We start from the raw sequence: 21300 nt of genomic DNA, 5'->3' as shown, positions 1-21300 counted from the left end.
TTCATAGGCACCTCATCAAGCATATCAGCTGAGGATTCCAGTGGTCAAGCAGAGGAACAAAGTCAGAGAACCATGTAGTCAGAGAACCATGTAGTCAGAGAACCACGCAGCTTTGCCAGACACTAAGAAGTTACCCAAACACACTTTTGATTAGAAAGTGGTTTTTTTGGTGATTTTCCTGGAGCTCAGTTATCAAATGAAAGAGCCCCTCACAAATTCAGACATTTTGAATGTCAGAAAAAATGATAAGGAGCACGTCACTTCCTGGGATCCCTAGGAGAGCCTCGGAGCATATGGAGCTGGTCTTTGGGGTGGATGTGAAGGAAGTGGGCAACTCCTGTGTCCTTCTCAGAAAACTGGACCTCACCTAAGATGTGAGGCTAAGTTATGTAAAGGGCGTGCATGCATAAGATCAACCCCCTGCTGACTGTTCTGAGCCTAATATTCAAGAGTGTATCACAGTGGGAGGGATGGGATGTGTCCTGTGCTCTTGTCCCAGATCAGGTGAACACAGTATGCAAATTAGATGTTTCATTCACATTGTTTCCAGGGAGTTTCCGAGAAATAAGTGTGATTCTCCTTCGAGGCAGGATGGTAAGAAGTCACTGGGCACCTTTGCACTGGGCGGGGAGGGTCAGAGACCTCAATATCAGACTGGCATTTTAATTAGTTATTGTGTGTAATTTGCCAAACCCTGTATGTTCTAGGTTTTAGGTGATGATTACATTAATGAAGACAAGGGTAGACTAGATGGAAGGACTTTTCATAGGGAGGGAAGTTGGTGATCCTTAACACAGATTTAGGGGATATGTGTTGCATCTAACTGGGGATGTATATCTTATACCCATATTGAATAATTTATCATGTGATAGGGAAATATTATGTAGTATTTCTTGCTAATCAGCATTTTGAGTGATTGGATTTTATTTATTTTTAAAAACATTCATTTATTATTTATTTATTTGGCTGTGCCAGATCTTACTTGTGGCATATGGGATCTTCAATCTTCGTTGCACCATGCAGTATCTTTAGTTTTAGCATGCAAACTCTTAGTTGTGGCATGCAGGATCCAGTTCCCTGACCAGGGTTTGAACCCAGGTCCCCGGCATTGGGAGCATGGAGTCTTCGTCATTGGACTACCAGGGAAGCCCCTGGATTTTCTTGGTTCTAGGATGCTACATATTTTCTGGCTTCTGCTGGGGTTAAAAAAAAAAGACTGAATTATATCATCAGGGTCCAAATTAATCACAGTAATAAATGCCATGTTGAAGTCTCAACACAGGCCAGTCAATGTGCCAGATACTTAACACATTTTAACTACATCCCACCAGTTCTATAAGACAGAGCTTTTATCAAACTCACTTCACAGATGCAGAGCCTGGTGCTCACAGAGTTGTCATGTGCCCTAATTCATGTGGCTGTTAAGGGACAGATTTGAAACTTGATCCAGGTCGGGATTAGTCAAGGGCCCAGTCAAGAGCCCACATTACCCCAGTTCTTCCAGTCTGAGGCCCACCTTGTGTTTCTTATATTCAGTTTTCTTTTCTTCCTAAAAATGCAACTCAGGCAATTAAAATCTGTGCTTATACTACTGGATTGGAATACTTTCCCAGAGCAATGTGAGTACCAAAATAAATGACAGGGATGAATAAAGAAAAGAAAGCTAATACTCAGTGACAAAATGATCATCTACATATGCAATGTCCGCTAACTCAAAAGATCAGAGGCTCCAAAACTCATGCTGGACAGTCCCTTCCCCATAAAATATAAATCTCTCAGAACAGAATTTACATCAGAATCTAAGTCTGGCTGGTGAAGAGAAGGAAAATGTGAGTGTATTTTTCCCACATGACAGAATACCACCTGTATGAAACTCCTGCCTTATGCTTCAGCTTCTCCATCTCACATAACTCCTAAGACAGGGACCAAGGTTGGTGGTAAGGACACTGCTCCGTGTTTGCAGGAATGAGGCATTTCTCAGGAAGCCTTTAACCCAAGAGGAAAGAGCCAAGAAGAGGGTCTCAATGTTAGAGGGCGTGGAAGACCAAGACCCCAGAATACAGGGGAGTCACACCTAGACAGTTTTCCATCTGCTATCGGACTTAGCCCCAGAGAGAGCTGGCAGGCTGAGCACACCCTCACGTATTCTTCAGGTTTCTCAGGGACTTAACAGCCTTGGCCGAAGAACTCCAGAAAGAGGTAAGTAGAAAGAGTGCCAGTCTTTGATAGATATGAAGGTGGGGACCCTGAATGAGGAAGGATGGAAGGACCCAGTCAGAACAATGGGGTTTCTGTGAAGTCTGGCTCAGGCCATCAACCCTTAGAAGTCCAAAACAGTCCTGGCTTGATGTGGCTAATCCTGGCTTCCAGTTGGAGGGCCCCAGAAGGGGAGTATCTTGATTTAATGGGAGCAGCTTCAAGTTAGCAGAGAGTAGAGTCCCTTGCCTGGTCAGGTATCTGACCAGAATCTGAACAAGAATAATGGAAGCACTCACCCCACAACAGAGAAGCCCCATGAATTCCCCAATGCTGTCACCCCTGAGATGCCCAGGACAGGTCTTTGAGGTAGAGGAACCCCCTCAGTCTCCCTAGACAGTCTTATGAAGATGAGGACCCTGGACTGGTGGGACAGCCACAGATCTGCAGAGAGAAAACCCAGGCCTTAACCAGAGTCAAAAAAAAAGTATTAACAGGAGACCTCCCAAACCAGAGGGAGACAAATAGAATTCAGTAAATTCTTAGCCCTGAGAGATCCAGAAGCGCTACTTGTAAGTGGTCCCCTCATTCCACCAGTGTGATCTCAGAGAGGGCAAGGCCTCCTGTAGCAAGATTGGACCCCAGTTCTGCACAGTGGGTAATCTTGACCATAAGAGGCCTTAAGGTGAGGACCATCAGTACTAATGAGAGGATCTCTCCCTAAAAGAGGGAGGCTCACAGAGTGGCTCCCCTCCTGACAAGCAGAGATTCTCAGAGCAGTGCCCTGATTCCCCCCACTAGCGACTCAGGGAGGCGAAGGCTTTGTTTGGGGACTGGAGGACTCAGGTTCATAGATGGAGGAGTCCCAGGATCTGATACACTGCATACAGAGGACCCTGAGAGAGAATCCAGGGACGGATGAACATTGAGCTACCGGGGTTCCCGTAGCACGCTGCCCCTGCCGATGTCCCTGGGCGACCTCACGTAGGACCGTACGCAGCCCCCCTCCACTTCCGCTTCGAAGGCGAGAAGCTCGACGGGTAGCCGCAGCGACCGTTTGGCGGAGACTCAGTGTCCAGGACTCGTCCGGAACCAAGGTGAGGACCTGAATGGAGCTGAAGGGACTTTCCCAACCCTCCCAGTAACAAAAGTGACTCATCCACATCCCACCCCTGTGATATGGCTCTTGTGGGCCCCTCAGTGCTATCGGCTGAATGTGGTCTACAGTGTCTCAGGCTAAGGCGTTGGTCTGTGGGGGTAGGCCCGGATTCTACCCTGGAGGAGGTCTAGGACCTAGATAACGGCCCTGAGGGCTGATGAGCAGACTTCGACACCACATGGGGGCCACACTGAGCGGGCCCCTCCACTCAGCTCTAGGAGGCCCCACGTGGAGCTAGCCGACTGTGTTACCCCCTGTCGTTTGCTAGAGGTGGTATCAGGGAGGTGACGACTTTGCTCTAAAGGAATAAACCCAGTTCAACAAAGGGACCTAGTCCCCAACACGATTCATGATTGTGACACTAAGTGAGGATGGGGGCTGCTCCCATAAGAAACGGGGCCGCATAAAGCGCCAGCCCTGTTTTCAGGCCTGGGAGAATCAGGCGTTTTGACAAGACACTTCCCAGGTCATCTCAGGGAAGTGAGCGACCAGGTCAAAGCGAGCAGCCTCAGGTTGGCAAGGGAGGGTTTCAGATTTGCGAGGGGTCATGGTGAGAATTTCGGGGGCTGTGGGGATGTAGCACACCATGTCATTCAGACACATCCTCCGTGTTGTCATCCCTGGCAGACCTCAAGGATACATGTCGGTTCCCACTGCGGGCTAATGGGGAAGTAAGGGTCCTGGTCTGAGGGCAGTGGTCAGCAGAGAGAGACCTTAGACCCCATCATGAGTCAAATGTAGAGCTTGGTTGCTTCTATGTCCTGGCTATTGTAAATAGTGCTGCAGTGAACATTTGAGTCCAAGTGTCTTTTTTCATTACCGTTTCCTCAGGATATATGCCCAGTAGTGGGATTGTTGGCTCATGTGGTAGTTTTATTCCTAGTTTTTTATGCAAAGTGAATTAAGTCAGAAAGAGGAAAACCAATATCATATATTAATGCATTTATATGGAATCCAGAAAGATGGTACTGATGAACCTATTTGCAGGGCAGCCTGGAGATGCAGACCTAGAGAACATACTCGTGGACACAGTGGGGGAAGGAGAGGGAGGGGCATGAGAGAGTAACATTGAAAACGTACACATTACCATATGGAAAATAGATAACCAGTGGGAATTAGTTTTATGACTCAGGGAGCTCAAAGCCAGTGCTCTGACAGCTTCAGAGGGGTGGGATGTGGTGGGAGGTGGGAGAGAGTTTTGAGATGGAGGGGACATACATTATACCTATGGCTGATTCATATTGATGTGGGGCAGAAAATAACACAATATTGTAAAGGTATTATCCTCCAGTTAAAAATAAAATTGTTTTTAAAAGACATATAGAAGAAAAGAGAAGCAAAAAAAAAATATTTTAGACTTTGAATTGGGATCTTGTGTGGGACCACAGGAACATCAACCTGCCTGCAACAGCTCCATTCTTAGAGGACCATGTTTGGTAAGATGAGGTCATCTTCACTTCCTCCTGTTGGGACACAGGGTGGTTGGCTTTTACTATCAGACAGGAAAAAGTAGAGGTTCTCTACCAGGAGCCCAATTGAGGAACCTGAGTGAGGACTCAGAGCATACATCCCAACCCTTGGATTTCAGCCCAGGAAATCTCAGGGATGGGCTGTGAGGTTGAACATCTGCTTTACGATTTTATACCAAGTCTAGGGGAGGGGAAATGTCCAGTCTGAAGGTGCAGCCACCAGTCAGCAAATGGAGAATAGTGCCCAACATTTTAAGGAGCCAAGGTAAGGACCATGAATGATGATCCCAGTGAACTCAGGATAGAAAAGACCCTACTGAGTTCTCAGCACTGGGTATGCCCTGGGAGGGAGGTGGACTGAGGCAGCCCTTCACTTGCTTCTGGATTATGTGGAGGTCTACAGTGTCTGTATCAGAGTAGCAGACAGAAGGGTGCCCAGGCTCCGCCAGGACTTGACGTAATAATACTGAAGATGAGCTGAGAGGACCCCACTGCAAGCACCTGCCGTCACCTGAGTAAATCCAAAGCAGGGATGAGAGGATGCAGAGGAAAAGTAAAGCCTTTTTTTCTTCCTCTGTGGGATTGTGTGGGGGACAGGCTGACCAGGAAAACAGGAGCCTTGTGGGTTCCTAGGGCAGTGTCCTCAAGGACACCTGCAGAGGCGGCCTTTGATTAAGCCAAGGTGGAATCTCCCTGTTTTAATGTGCTCATGTCACCTCATTCTCCAACCTCCAGGTGCCCCAACCTCCTGTCTATTGGCCCAGACTCGTGCCTGCGGTCCCTGACCACCGCCATCATGCCTCGTGGGCAGAAGAGTAAGCACCGTGCTCGTGAGAAACGTCGCCAGGCCCGAGCTGAGACCCAGGGTCTTCATGATCAGGCTACCACATCTGGGGAGGAAGAGACCACCTCCTCCTCCCCTCCTGATTCAGAGAGCGGTCCCTCAAGCTCGTCTGCTGCTGGCACCTCCAAGGAGCCTCAGGGAGCCCAAGGCACCACCAGCGCTGCTGCAGGTGCTGTACGCAAAAGATCTGGTGTCGGGCGCGCAGCACGCTCGAGATCTGGTGTTGGTGCCGCAGCACGTTCAAGATCTGGTGTAGGTGCCGAGGGCCAAGTTCAGGAAGGGGAAAATTCCTCCCAGGCCTCAGCTGCTGCTGGGAGCTCTCACACAGATCTTCTGACGAGGAAAGCAGGGGTGTTGGTGCAGTACATGCTATATAAGTATCAGGTGAGGGAGTGCATTAAGAGGTCTGAAATGCTGAAGGCAATCACTAGAAGGTACAGGGAGCAATTCCCTGAGATCCTTAGCAGGGCCTCTGAGCGCATGGAGATGGTGTTTGGCCTGGTGCTGAAGGAAGTCAGGCCCAACAGTCACTGCTATACCCTGGTGAGCAACCTAGATCTCAGTGACAGTGAGTCTATGAGAGGTAACTGGGGGCTGCCGAAGAATGGTCTTCTGATGCCTCTGCTGGGTGTCATCTATCTGAATGGCCACCGCGCCTCTGAGGAGGAGATCTGGAAGTTCCTGAATATTCTGGGCATTTATGATGGAAGAAGTCACTTCATCTTTGGAGAGCCCAGGAAGCTCATCACAGAAGATCTGGTGCGGGAAGGGTACCTGGAGTACAACCTGGTGCCCGGCAGCGATCCCCCTCGCTATGAGTTCCTGTGGGGTCCTAAAGCGCTCACAGAAACCAGCAAGACGAAAGTCCTGCAGTTTTTGACCAAGGTCAACGATTTAGTCCCCAATGCCTTACTGCCGTATTATGAGGAGGCTTGGAGAGAAGAGGTAGAGAGCACCGGAGCCAGAGCTGCAGCCGGGACCGGCCCTTCTGCCTTGGCCAGCGCTGGCCCTTCTGCCTTGGCCAGATCTGGCACTTCTGCTCTGGCTAGGGCTGGCACTTCAGCTTCAGCCAGGGCTGACATGTCTGCCTCGGCCAGGGCTGGCCCTTCTGTCTCAGCCAGGGCTGGCCCTTTGGCCTCGGCCAGACCTGCCACTTCTGCCGAAACCAGGGCTGGCACTTCATCCTCGGCCAGGCCTGATATGTTTGCCTCAGCCAGTGCTGACCCTTCAGCCTTGGCCAGGGATGGCACTTCTGCTGCAGCCAGGGCTGACATGTCTGCCTTGGCCAGTGCTGGCCCTTCTCCCTCGGCCAGGGCTGGCCCTTCTGCCTCAGCCAGGGCTGGCACTTCTGCCTCAGCCAATGCCCACTCCAGGGCCACATCCAGCTGCTCAACTCGCCCCTAGTGTCATCTGAAGCCCGTTCTTCACTTTGTGGTTTGAGAAGCCTGTCAACCTATGTTCCTAATATGCATCAATAACTTGTTGACTTTTTATTCCTCAATTTTCAATTGTTACTTTTTTCAACAAAGTTCATTTAGGTTCATGATAGACGTATATGAATTACATGGGTCTCATGCAGTTGCTGTTTGTCAGATTTAGGATTAAGAGTTTTGATTTTTGAAATACATAGTGGAAATCCTCAAATCGCTTTTGTGATCCAGGATGAGAATAACTACACTTTAGGATAAGAATATCCTTAGAAATGTGCGAGACACCACACTAAGAGAGGCTCAGAACATAGATGCATAGAGAGAAAGCTGAAAGTTCGTCAATTTTTGGTTTGTTTTACTCTCTGTTTAGTTTCCCTTTATGTAAATGTAAAAGATATATACTTTGATCGGATTATATTTTTCAAGAATGTTTGAGAATATAAATTATAGCAAATTATTTATACGTGGTTCTTCTTTTACACATTAATTGAGCATCTGCTCTTAAGAAAACTTCATGCTTGTACTGGCAATGTTTAGTCAAAAAAAAAAAAAAATGCATTGCATGCCTCAGCCCCTGCAGTTATAGTATCTCAGAGAAGCTGTCACTATGTGGAAGAGGCTGAGTTACTCTCTAAATCAGGAAGAACAAGAAAGAAGCAAGGTAAAGAGGGGGTGGCGAGAACATATTATTTGGTTTCATTGCTAAGCAGAAGTTTGACTGATTGGGGAGGTAGATCTTTTTTTTATTTTTTTTAGTTAGAACACTGCATAGTCCCTGACATCGCTTAGATGCCAAAAAAAAAAAAAGCCCAGCTGATGTAACATCTCAGGTCAAATAATCATAGTAATAACTGCCATTGCCCCTAATGTCTCTATTGAGACAGGCGCCATGCCCGACGCTTTCCATAAATACATATATTCCACCAGTCCTACCAGACAGAGCTTATCAAACACTTCACAGTGGAGAGCCCGAGGGTTATAGAGTTAGAGTTTGGTTTTGTGCCGAAATACTTAAGGCTGGTAAATGACAGAGCTGGGGCTAGACTCCTGCCCTAAACTACTTTTACACTCATACTATTCTCTCCCCACCCTGAGACATACCCTTATCTTTTGTTTTAAACAAGTACTTTTGACATTTCATTTCCTTTTCCTTTTATTTACTTTTTATTTATTTGGCTGTGCTGAATCTTAATTGTGGCACGTGGGGTTTACTTCCCTGACAAGGGATCGAACCTGGGCCCCCTGCATTGGGAGCCTGGGGTACTAGCCACTGGACCACCAGGAAAGTCCCCACCCTGTATCTTTTATTTCAGTGTTTTTCTCAGTACTTCAAAATTTGTCCTAGGTGATAAAAAAAATGCCCTTGTGCTCAAGCTCCTGGATTGGAATGTGTAGCCAGAGCAGTAAGAATACCAAATCTATTTAACAAAAAATAGGTATACCTTATTCATTACTCACAGATAAAGAGACAATATTCCGTGCCAGTATAAGCATGTACATTGGCCATATTAGATAACCTCTGAAGACCAAGGGCTCTCCAGTATCATGCTTACAGTCTCTTGCCTGTAGAAAGTAAATCTGTCAGAATAGAAATGACATGAAAACTTTCACCTGGCTGATGAGGGGATAGATTGATGTACTTTTTTTTTTTTTTTTTCTCCTTGACGGGCTACCACCTCTCCTGGGACTCCTTGGGCTCTAGCTTGTCCATCTCCCAACACTCCTGGGACAGGGACCCATTCATTCTCTGTAGCACTGCAGATCAAACACAGCTCAAGAGTTTGCAGAGATGGGGAATTTCCCGAGAAGCCTTTAATCCAAGACACAGCAAGATGAGGACCCCATGTAGGAGGATTGAGGAGAGCAACACCCCAGGATATGGGGTGGGGGTCACTGGGACAGCACTCTCGTCTGCTTTCAGACACAGAGGATCTCAGAACTGTTAGGCTAAGCATGCCTCACTTATTTTTCAGGCTTCTCAGAAACTTGGTCTTGGGGCAGAGTTCAGAGGTTGGATAGGAGAGAGGGTCAATCTCTCAGAAATGATGGTGATAAACCTGAATGAGAGTGATAGAAAGACCCAGCCACAACAGTAGCAACCCGTAAAGACCCGGCCTCATTGGCAATCCCATGAAGTCCAGAGCAATCCAGGCTGCTGTGGCTAACATTTTCAACTCAGGTCCCAGGAAGGTGGGGACATTGGGAATCAGCAGAGAATAGAGCCCCAGAAAGGGTGCAGAGTCAAATTGAAGACCCAGGGTGTGGATATGGAAGCCCCGCAACCCCAGCCGACAGGGCTACACTTAGTCCCTCCTCTCCAGTTAGCCCTGGGAAGCATAGGTAAGTGCTGGCCAGCCCAATGTCCCCCTGACTTCTGACTGGAGGCTGTCAAGGAGATGTGGACCTTGGTTTATAGGCTGGCTCTTCATCAGAGAGTGGAAATCCCAGGCATGATATTTGCACAGTCCTGTATGTATGAGGGGTATGGCAGCCAACTACCCCATTACAGGTAAATTCTTAGAAAGCCCTGCAAATGTAATGGGCCCTGGGAGGGAACAGGCAGGGCCTTCAGAGTAAGTGTATCCCTTATTTCCTGAAGGAGAATGGCTTCAGGGCATTAAAGTCCTTGGACTAATGGAGGAAGCCTCTATCAGCTGAGGAAGGGTACCCAGTTCCTAACAGGAGTCAACTGACGATACTGACCAACAGTGAGGGATCCCTCCCAGAAAGAAGGGGGCTACAGAGGGCAGTGTCCCTGTTAGGCCTTAGACTGTGCCCCTTAGGCCTGGTGACATGGTGAGTCCTACTCACTTCCTTCCAGAACATCTCATGGAGGTAAGGAACCTCATCCTGATCAAAGGGAGCAGCCACAGCTCAACAGAAGTATGGTTTCCAGATTGTGCCAGAAGCCAAGGTAAGGACCCTGATGACTGAAAAGACCACCCACCTCAAAACAATGGGGCAGAACATATTCCTTCCACTACTGTTTGCCTCAGTAGTGGAAGACCACAGGCTGTGGTGGCCTGATGAGGCAAATTCCACCTCTTCCTTGAGGGTCTCAGGGAATTGGGGGCTTGAGGGGAGAAGCCTTAAGGTAAGTCAGTGAATATTTCCAGGTTGTAAATATTTCAAGATTATTTGTAAGTCAGGGTGAGGATGGTAAAGAATGCGGGAATACACATACCAGGATGGCCACATAGAATCGTCCCTACTATCAGGCTAGAAGGTCCCAGGCAGAGTTGTCAGCCCAAGGGACCCTTCAGTTCTGACCAAGGAGTAGCAGGAAAGTTAGGGTTTTGGTCTGATGGTGGTGGTCCCATGTCAACAGAGAGGGGGGGATCTTGGGCTTGGCTGAGAGTCAAATTTGGGACCCCGATTTGGAACGGTGATTTGGGGCCCTGAGCAGAACTGTCTTTCATCCTCAACCAGCTTCCAGAGCTTTCATCCTTGTTAGACTATGGGCAGGGGTAGCTAGATAAGGCCACCCTTATTTCCTCCTCCAGGCTCACAGGGAGGTAAGAGTCTTACTATGAGGAGATAAGCCTCAGGTCCAGAAGGAGGGGATTCCCCAGGCCCCACCAGAAGTCAAATTGTGGAGCCCGAGTGGAGACGGAGGGGTCTACCCATCCCTGAATAGAGACAAAGCGTGTCATGCCATAGCCTTTGATAGCAGTTCTAGAAAGCTCAGGGGAGGGCTGTCAGGCAAGGCTCTCCCTCACTTCTTTCTATCAGACCTTCTTTTTGTCATTGTTGAATCACTAAGTCGTGCCTGACTCCTTTTAGATTCATGGACTGTAGCCCCCCAGGCTCCTCTGTCCATGAGATTCTTCAGGGAAAAACTGGAGTGGGTTGCCATTTCCTCCTCCAGGGAATCTTCCCAACCCAGGGACTGACTTAGGTCTCCTGCAGCTCCTGTATGTACCACAGGCAGATCCTTTACTGCTGAGCCACTAGAGTGGCCCTATTTCAGGCCTAAGGGAGGTCAGGTCTTTGCTGGAAAGTGCAGCCACCAGTCATGAGAAAGGAGGGATATGGTGCCTTCCAGGCACTGTGGCAGATGCTTTACAATTACCACCACATGGCACCAGTCCCTCCAGACAGGGCTTGTCAAACTCACTTCACAGATAAAGAGCCTGAGGCGCTCTCAGAGAGTTTAATGACCTGACACACTTCCCATGGCTGGTAAGTGACAAGGATGGTCGTAGGCCCTTGAGTTGACTTAGTCTAAAGCTCGCCCTCTCACTCCTGCAAGCCTGAGCTGACCTTGTGCCCTTAATTCCCTGTTTATTTTCATTACTGAGAAATGTATCAGAAGCAATAAGAAGAAGGACTCTCAGGTCAAACTGTTGTAATACATAGCTAGAGCAATAATAATAATAAAACTAAAATAAATGTGCCATATGAAGAGAAGAAACAAAGCAATAATGTTTGCTGACCATAGGATCATCTGTCCATATATATGAGGTCTCGGATAAACTTAAAAGTTCTGAAAAGTTTAAAGTTACACATAAGCTCAAAAGATCAGGATTCAAAAGCAAGTCATCTCAGAGCCATTTCTTTGCATAAAGAAATATCTATTGGACATAAAATACAAAGTTTCTTTATTCGAACATAAGTTGCTGAGAAGTCTGGCTGAGGGAGAGAAGGGACAACTTACCATGTTTGTTTCTCTCACGGGTCTCTACCTGGGCCCCCTTACTTATGCCATGGATTTCCCATCTGTCATCCCTCCTAGGACAGGGACTCCATCTCTGCAACACCTACAGTAGGGAAACTGCTTGGGGCTTTTCAGGGATGTGACATTTCCCAAGAAGCCATTTATCAAATGGGCAAGGGCCTATAGGAAGATAGCCATGCATCTGGACTGAGGAAAGCAATACCCCCAGAATATTAGGTATAAGAAGGCTCCAGGCAGAGCTCTCAAGCTGAACATCTCGCTCACAGTACAGTTGTCAGGGGCTTGAGACCTTTGGTCTAAGGAGGGCAATCTCAGGTCAGAGAAGGAATTGTCAGATATATATGTAAAGCCCCTTAAAGAGAAGTAAAGAAATAGCCACCCAGAACCACTGGGGTTCTGTAGCGTCCACTTCCTGCTGTCAGCCCTGGGAGTTCCTGAATTCCATCATAGAATGAGGAAGAGAGAGGCCTTGAGAGCTGAGAGAGACAGAGTGCTACTGCCATGGGCAGGGCATGTTCCAGAACCAAGTCCTCCAGCTCCTCCCACATAGTGACATCCAGGGCAGATCCTTCATCTTGAGGTTGAAAAGAGACATAAGTATTCCAAGTAACTGAGTGCCAAGATGGAGCTGAAGGGAACATATTTCATGTCTTTCTTTGTTCTTGCTTGACCTCAGTAACTGGGAGATGTATCTTTTTCTGTTTAGGGCTTTCTTTTTCTTTTTTGGTACTCTTAAAATACTCTTCCTTGTAATCGAAAGTTTATTTGACTTCCGTATCTGTGTTTATGAACAAACTATATCCCATTTCTTGCTGTATTTCAGTGTAAGTATAAACGTTTTGGTATTTTGTATAATGAATCAAATCCTTGAATCTCCTTTTGTGGTTCAGAACAAGATAACATGTCAAGAGAACTGGCATTTGCTTGCCAACGTGAATGAACACAGAAAAATTGTTGGTATCAGGAAATAAAGAAAACGGTCCTGATTGAGTGGCATCTGTAATACAGTGGAATGGGAATTCCCAGCCCCTGTATCCCCTCAGCAGCCCAGATTTTAACATTGTATAAGTAACAAAATACCCTTATAGAAGTTTCAGAATGCAATTAAGAAATTGCAGTACCACGGGTAAGCATATAGCTTAGATCAGCTGTACTTGAAGTGGGTAAGAACAGCAATTTGACTTTATTGGCATCAGCCCTTGTCTCAGGCTGGCACAGTTCAGTGCCAAGAGAGATTGTGACCTTTCTTGGTGGGGAAAAGTGAGAGTGGGGTGAATGTTCCGGGTGTCCAGGAATATGTTAGAACTCTGAAATGAATTCAAGAAAGCTGCAGGACACAAAATAACAGACAAAAATGAGTAATGTTTGTAAACATTAACAACAAACCATCTGAAAAAGAAATTAAGAAAACAGTTCTATTTCAAAAACGTCAAAAGAATAAAATACATAGAAATAAATTTAACCGAGGAAGTAAAAGATCTACACACTGAAAACAAGGAGACATTGATTGAAGAAAGTGGAAAAGATCAAATAAAATGATGTCCCAACTATAGGGATTGGAAGAATTCACATTGTTAAAATATTCATACTACCCAAAGTGATCTACAGATTTAATGTAATGTGTGTCATAATTCCAGTAGAATTTTCCAGAGTAATAGAAAGGCTAAAATCATATGACATCACAAAAGACCTTGAATAGATAAAGTAATCTTGACAAAGAGGAGCAAAGGTGTAAGTACAGTGCTTCTTGATTTTGAACTACAGTACAAGACAGTGTGATACCAGCATAAACATAGACACACATACCAATGGAACAGAATAGAGCCATGTATAAACCCACGCATATATAGGCAAGTAATTCTTAACAAAGGCACGAAGAATACAAAGGGAAAAAAAAAGTATCCTCAATGAACAAATAGTGTTGAAAAAACTGAAAATCTGCCTGCAAGAGTAAAACTAGAGTCTTATCGTACATCATACTAAAAAAAAATGGATTTAAGACTTTAAAATGAGGCCAGAAATCATAAAATTCTTAGAAGAAAACATAGGGGAGAGCTCCTTGTCATTGGTCATGGCAATGTTTTGTGTTTTTTTGTTTTTAATTTGACAACAGAAACACAGACAAGAAAAAGAAAAATCAATGGGGCTACATCAAATTAAAAAGATTCTGTAGAGCAGTGGAAACAATCAACAAAATGGAAAGGTGAAATAGAAAAAGTTTGTAAGCCATATAGCTGATAAGTTAATATCTAAATTATAAAAGGAACTCATACAACTCAATTACAGACTAGTTAATCAAAAATAACTAAAAAATGAGCAAAGAACCTAAATATTTCTAAGGAAGACATAGAAATGGCCAAAAGCTATGTGAAAAGGGGCTCAGCATCACTAATCATCAGTGAGATGGTAATCCAGACCACAATCACAGATCACCTCATACCTGTTGGGAGAACTATTATCAAAAAGCCAAGTGCTAAGAAGTGTTGGCAGGGGTGTTGAGAAAAGGGAACCTTTGCCCACAGTTGCTGGGAATATAAATTGGCACAGCCACTATGGAAAACAGTGTGGAGGCTCCTCAGAACATCACAACTGTAGCTATCGTGTGACGCAGCATTGCCACTTCCTTGTGTGCAGTCGACCCTTGAACAACACAAGACTGAACGTGCAAGGCCACTTATAGATGAATTTTTTTCAATAAATACATGGGAAAACTATTCCGAGATTTGAGATGACTTGAAAAAACTCACAGGTGACTCACATAGCCTAGAAATATCAAAAATTAAGGAAAAAGTGTCATGAATGCATAAAATTTATATAGATACTAGTCTATTTTATCACTTACTGCCATAAAATATGCACAAATATGAAAAGGTTAAATTTATCAAAAGTTGTGCACACAAACACAGACACACACACACTTATGGACCATGAATAGCACTATTCATCTCTGATGAGCAGTTTCTATAGTAAACTGTGATCTCAAAAAAAAAAAAATAATCACCATGGTTCTCAGGTATTTCTCACTGGGTTTAGTACAATACTGTAAACCTTGAATAACACCATTGAACTCATATGAAGTGCCGCTAGTGGTGCTGGAAGTGCTCTCAAGAAACAGAAGTCATGACATTATATGAAAAAGTTGAATTACTTGTTGTGTACCACACTTTGGGTCTGCAGTCATGGCTGCCACCATTCCAAGATGCCATACTCCTTTTCCTATTTGGAACCAGTCTGTTGTTCCAGGTCCAGTTCTAGCTGTTGCTTCCTGACCTGCATACAGATTTCTCAAGAGGCAGGTTAAGTGGTCTGGTATTCCCATCTCTTTCAGAATTTTCCACAGTTTGTGGTGATTCCCACAGTCAAAGGCTTTGGCATAGTCAATAAAGCAGAAATAGATGTTTTTCTGGAACTCTCTTGCTTTTCTGATAATCCAGTGGATGCTGGCCATTTGATCTCTGATTCCTCTGCCTTTTCTAAAACCAGCTTGAACATCTGGAAGTTCATGGTTCCCATATTGTTGAAGCCTGGCTTGGATAATTTTGAGCATTACTTTACTAGTGTGTGAGATGAGTGCAATTGTGCGGTAGTTTGAGCATTCTTTGGCATTGCCTTTCTTTGGGATTTGGAATGAAAACTGACCTTTAAAGTCCTGTGGCTGTCTAGGTTGATCAAAGCTTTTCTTCCTAGGAGCAAGCATCTTTTAATTTCATGGCTGCAGTCATCATCTGCAGTGATTTTGGAGGCCCAAAAAAATAAAGTCTCTCACTGTTTCCATCGTTTCCCCATCCATTTGTCACGATGTGATAGTACCATGTCATCTGCAAACAGTGCGAGTTTTACTTCTTTTTCAACTTGGATTCCTTTTATATCTTCTCTGCTCTGATTGCCACAGCTAGGGCTTCTCAAATCATGTTGAGTGAAAGTGGAGACAATGGACATCGTTGAGATTTTCATATTAAGTGAAGTTAGACAAAGAAATATCACTCATATGTGGAATACAGTTTTAAAAAATGATACAAAGGAACTTATTTAAAAAATAGAAACAGACTGAACAGGTATAAAAGATGAACTTATGGTTACCAAAGAGCAAATGGGGCAGGGAGGGAGCAATAAATCCAAAGCTTGAGATGAACATATACACATACTGTATATAAGGTAGATAGCCAACAAGTATCTACTCTATAGAGCAGGAAACTCAATATTCTGTGATAACTTATATGACAAAAGATTCTTTAAAAGAATGGATATATGTAGACATATCACTGAATCACTTTGCAGTACACCTGCAACTAACACAACATTGTAAATCACCTGTACACCAAGAAAATTTAGAAAAGAAAATCACTGAGTAAACAGATGTGTCTGGACAGGTTTTAATGCAGATGGAAGTGTCCTATTCTGGGGGGAAATGCCACAAAGTACATGCATTGGTAAGGAAGGGAAGTGAACTCCAGGATTTGAGACAGACTGAGATAGGCTAATTCTATGATTTTGTGCAAATGCCATCAGGTTTTTGTGCAAATGATCAGGACTCCCCTGATCAGGACTCCCCTTGCCTATAGAGCTGCTAACCCTGAGCCTTCAAGGGAAACGATAAACACCATCTGTCAGTCTTTTGGTTGTACAACGAGAAGGCCGGACAGCAGGAACCTTTGGGGGGATTGGTGTCATCAGTGCTTCATCCCTGAATTCAGGAAGTACCTTTCCGGTTACTGACTGCCTTTTAAAATTCTTTCAATATTGGACAATGCCTTGGCCACCCAGAACCCCGTGAGGTCAACACTGAAGGTGTCAAAGTGTCTCCTTTCCCCTAAACACATCTCTAAGTCAGCCTATGGATCAGAGGGTCGAAGGGACCTTTAAAGCTCATTACACCTGGTACTCTATGGAAATGATTGTCAGTGCTATGGAAGCGAACCCTGATAGAACATCATGAAGTCTGGAAGGATTACACGACTGAAGATGCAACTGTTGTCTCTCTCTCTCTCTCTCACACACACACACACACACACAGCCCATGAAAGCCCAAACAATAAATTCCTGCTAAATAAAACTGTCCAGGTGTTGTGCATGCCTTCATAGGATTTGTGACAGAGTCAGTCAAGGAAATCATGAAGGAGACTGTGGATATGACATGAAAGGGTGGGAGAGGGTGAAGAGTCCCAAAATACAGATCTTGGAAAAATCCAAGCGCTAGCAGACCCTGCAGCAGAGGAATTAACAGAATACGACTTGATGGAGATGAGTGGTTCCGAACCAGAGCTGGATGATGAGGGAGAAGACCTAGAAGCAGCAGTGCCAGAAAACAAACTGGCATTAGACAATCTGGCAGAAGCGTTCTGAGTTCTCAAGACTGCTTTTGACTCTTGTGTGGCATGGACCCTTCTGTGATATGGGCACGGAAACAAAAGCAAATGGTGGAAGGAGGACTGATAACACGCAGAAACGTTTTTAGAGAAATGAAAAAGCAAAACCTTCAGACAGAAATTACAATGTACTTCCATAAAGGTACCCCGAGTGTGCCTGCTTGCCCTGCCTCCCCTTCCACCTCCTCTGCTCTTCCATCTCTGCCACTCGGCAAGGTCAAGCCCTCCTCTTCCTCCTCCTCAGCCTCCTCAGCAAGAAGGTGTCAGGAATGAAGACCTTCATGACGCTCCACTTCCACTCAATGAGTAGTGAATACTCACTGTGCCATACCGGTAATAATCTTATCTGTTGGGTATGTGTGTGAGTGTCTTTGTGCTAAGAGCTAATAACTGTAGGCCAGGACTGTATGAGATGTTTCTGTGTCACCATCGTCATCATCACCACCAGCTAAGTATTCATCACGTAGAACATGGCGTGCAAGACTTGTATTGAAATGGATAGCCTACCATTGCATAGGCAGAAGGTGAGTGATATTTAATATAAAGTTAGTAATGTTTCATTTTATTATTGCTTTATAACTTTAGTTTCAAAGAATTGTATTATTGCACACTGTCCCACCTCTCTCTTGTCAATGGATAAACTGCCCATCAGCCTGTCCTCACAGGTAAGTGTTTTCTCTTAAAGTAACAAGGTTTTCAGTAGTGTATTATAAGTATTACCATAATAGTGTATGCTATCAAAATTTTTAGCTATTCATTCATTACTGTATATGCTCGGCTACCATGAGGCAATCCTATCGATTACACTAGGCTACTATAAAGCAGTCATATTGCTGCTTCCTCATTATCAAAGCTTGAATCATTATACCTGTAAATAAATATGAATTTCTTTTCATATTATTTTTTCATGGTTGATGTTTAGTGTCTTGTATGTGTAGTCCTTTGTGTCATATAAGACAATATAGATGTCGGTACTTACAGCCAATTTTTCTTATAAATGGATGCTGTAAAGTTACAATGTTGATAAATACAGTACTGTGAATATATTTTCTCTTATAATTTTCTCAATAACATTTTTTCTCTAGCTTACTTTATTGTAAGAATACAGAAGAAAATACTTATAGCATACAAAATATGCATTGACTGTTTATCAGTAAAGCTTCCAGTCAACGGTAGGTTATTATTAGTTAAGTTTGGGCAGAGTCAAAATTATACAGGGATTTTGACTGCATGGGAGTTGGTGCTTCTAAACTCCACATGGTTCAAGGGTCAATTGTACATCCAAAGGAAGTGAAGTCAGTATCTCAAAGAGACATCTTCACTCCTGTGTTCATGGCACCATTATTTACAATAGCCAAGATACGGTAACAACCCAAAATCTACCAACAGATAAATGGATAAAGAACATGTGGTAGACACAGACAATGGGGAATAATTTCACCTTAAAAAGTAAAGAAATCTTGTTATATGGGACAACATGGAGAGACCACAGGGATATTATTCTAATGAAATAAGCCAGTCTCAGAAGGACAAATGCTCTATGGTTTCACTTATATGAGGTATCTAAAGGTTTTTCCAGTAGTCATGTATGGATGTGAGAGTTGGAGTGTGAAGAAGGCTGAGTGCCAAAGAATGGATGCTTTTGAACTGTGGTGTTGGAGAAGACTCTTGAGAGTCCCTTGGACTGCAAGGAGATCCAACCAGTCCATTCTGAAGGAGATGAGCCCTGGGATTTCTTTGGAAGGAATGATGCTGGAGCTGAAACTCCAGTACTAGAATACTAGAATGGGTTGCTATTTCCTCCTCCAGGAGATCTTCCCAATCTAGGGATTGAACCTGAGTCTCCTGTGTGTCCTGCATTGGCAGGTGGATTATTTACCTGGGAAGCTTATAATGGAGTATTACTCAACCTTAAAAAGAAGGAAACTTTTTCACTTGCAATAACAGAGATGACCTAGAAGACATTGTGCTAAGTCAAATAAGCCAGACACAGAATGACAAATACATGATACCACTTAAATGAGGAATCTAAAACAGGCAAACTGATAGAAGCAGGGTAGGATGGTGATTGCCAGGGCCTGGGAGGGGGCATAATGAGGAAGTGATTGTCAAAGGACACAGATTTTCAGTTATACAAGATGAATAATTTCTAGAAATGTAATGTGTAGCATAGAGCCTATAGTTAACAATTCCATATTGGATACTTAAAGTTTTGCTGAAAGGATAGATGTTATGTTAATTTTCCTTGCTCCTCCTCACCTCCACAAAAATAAATGAGTAAATCAATAAAGAGCGTAGGAGGAAACTTTTGGAGGTAAGGGACACGTTTATGGCATAGATTGTAGCGGTGTTTCAGAAGTGTATATTTATTTCCAAACATCGAGTTGTATACATTAAATGAGTACAGCTTTTTTATATGATAATCATATCTCAATAAAGTGTTTTTTTTAAAAAAAAGAGCAGATATTTGGTCTTATTTGGGGTTGTAGTCTGAGCATAATGCAAAGTGTACAGTAGGCACTTTATATTTAATCAATAAAGGCTGAAAGAAAGAGTATAAATAATGAAAAGATAGTTAATTTTTGGTTTACCTAACTCCTTCTTGTGCTTTTTCTTCTAAAATTAAAGTTATATGCCTGTATTTGCTTATATTATTTATGAATGTAAGATAAATTCTAATGGATTAGGCCACATGCTTATTCTCTTGGTTATTTCCCAATTATTATTTGAGAAGGAGCTCTTTTTTTTTCTCTTGGTGAAGCATACTGGACCATCCCCAACCAGGGACCAAACCCACCCATGCCCCTGCATTGGGAGCAGGGAGTCTTAAACACTGGACCAACAGGGAAGTTCTGAGAATGAGCTTTTTGGTAGGCTTACTGTGGATGCTTTTTAAAAAACTGGCACAACAGCAACCTCCAAAACAAGATCTAGCCCCTGTCCATTGAGTTTTAGAGTCTAGGAGGTACTATTATATGAAAAGATGGTGAGATACTCTCTATGAGCAAAAGCAGGGTCTCCAAACTTCAGGCCTCCAACCAGTACCTCCTGTGAAATCAGCAGCGGCATTTATATTAGAAATAAAATTCACAATAAATGGAATGTGCTTGAATTAGCCCAAAACCATCCCCCATTCCCAGTCTGTGGAAAAATTGTCTTCTACAAAACCAGTCCCTGGTGCCAAAAAGGTTGGGGACTGCTGAAAGAACAAGTCAAAAGCAGGGGTAAGGAGGGCAAGCGCTTGGAGTTGAAAGCAAGTGTAAATGGCCTGCAGTGAGGCAATTTGGAGCCTTGTTGTTGTTCAGTTATTAAGTCATGTCCCACTCTTTGTGACCCCGTGGACTGCAGCTCACCAGGTCTCCCTGCCCTTCACTATCTCCCGGGGTTTTCTGAAACTCAAGTGCATTGTCAGTGATGCCACTGAACCATCTTGTCCTCTGCTGTCCCCTTCTCCTCCTACCCCAAATCTTTCTTTCCCAGCATCAGGGTCTTTTCCAATGAGTTGGCTCTTTGCATCAGGTGGCCAAAGTATTGGAGCTTCAACTTCCACATCAGTCCTTCCAATGAATATTCAGGGTTGATTCCTTGAGGATGGTCCAAGGGACTCTCAAGAGTCTTCTCCAAGACCACAGTTAGAAAGCATCAATTCTTTGACACAGCTTTCTTTACAGTCCAACTCTCACATTTGTACATGACTACTGGAAAAACCATAGATTTGACTATAGGGACCTTTGTCAGCAAAAGTATATCTCTTTTTTAATACAATGGCTAGGTTTGGAGCCTTAGGAAAATGCAGGGCCTTCAGTGAGCAGTCATTTTAATTGAAGTTGTCTTGTGGGCTAGAGATACAGTGGGAGTGGTGGGCATGGCCAGATTCTCAGATGGAGGGCCTCAGAGAGTCCAAAGACTCCTGCACTGGTGACCTTTACCCTGGGTTGAGGGAGCCAGAGACCAATTAAAATAAATAAATTTAAAAAAATAAAAGAAAAAAGAAAGTACTTAATTATTTTTATCTTGTGTGTAATTGGGCAAATTCTAGGCAAGTTCTAGATTTTTTGTTGGTAATTAATACATGGAAATATTGGTTATTTAGATGAAAAGGTAGCTAGGAGGGCAGATACTGCTGCTGCTGATACTGCTAAGTCGCTTCAGTCGTGT

At 44.1% G+C, this 21300-nt stretch overlaps 1 protein-coding gene across 1 annotated transcript; it reads left to right on the top strand.

Annotated features, from left to right (window-relative positions):
- Nucleotides 1–5620: 5620 nt before the first annotated feature.
- Nucleotides 5621–7072, top strand: LOC128070432 (melanoma-associated antigen B2-like). Its single transcript, XM_052663745.1, has 3 exons — nucleotides 5621–5894; nucleotides 5925–6842; nucleotides 7002–7072. Exons 1-3 carry the CDS (start codon nucleotides 5621–5623, stop codon nucleotides 7070–7072), a joined length of 1263 nt encoding a protein of 420 aa, XP_052519705.1.
- The last annotated feature ends 14228 nt before the right edge of the window (nucleotides 7073–21300 follow it).

The sequence above is a fragment of the Budorcas taxicolor genome, chromosome X, assembly GCF_023091745.1.
Source record: "Budorcas taxicolor isolate Tak-1 chromosome X, Takin1.1, whole genome shotgun sequence".
Classification (NCBI taxonomy): Eukaryota; Metazoa; Chordata; class Mammalia; order Artiodactyla; family Bovidae; genus Budorcas; species Budorcas taxicolor.
The sequence above is the reverse complement of the archived record's forward strand: the minus strand, read 5'-3'. Positions and strand labels throughout refer to the sequence as shown.

Bases quoted from the DNA above. Each gene is read 5' to 3' on its own strand.
- LOC128070432 (XM_052663745.1), top strand. From the start codon at position 5,621: ATGCCTCGTGGGCAGAAGAGTAAGCACCGTGCTCGTGAGAAACGTCGC. The intron at 5,895-5,924 runs GTGCCGCAGCAC...GATCTGGTGTAG, and splicing joins ACGCTCGAGATCTGGTGTTG to GTGCCGAGGGCCAAGTTCAG. The intron at 6,843-7,001 runs GCACTTCATCCT...CTTCTGCCTCAG, and splicing joins TTCTGCCGAAACCAGGGCTG to CCAGGGCTGGCACTTCTGCC.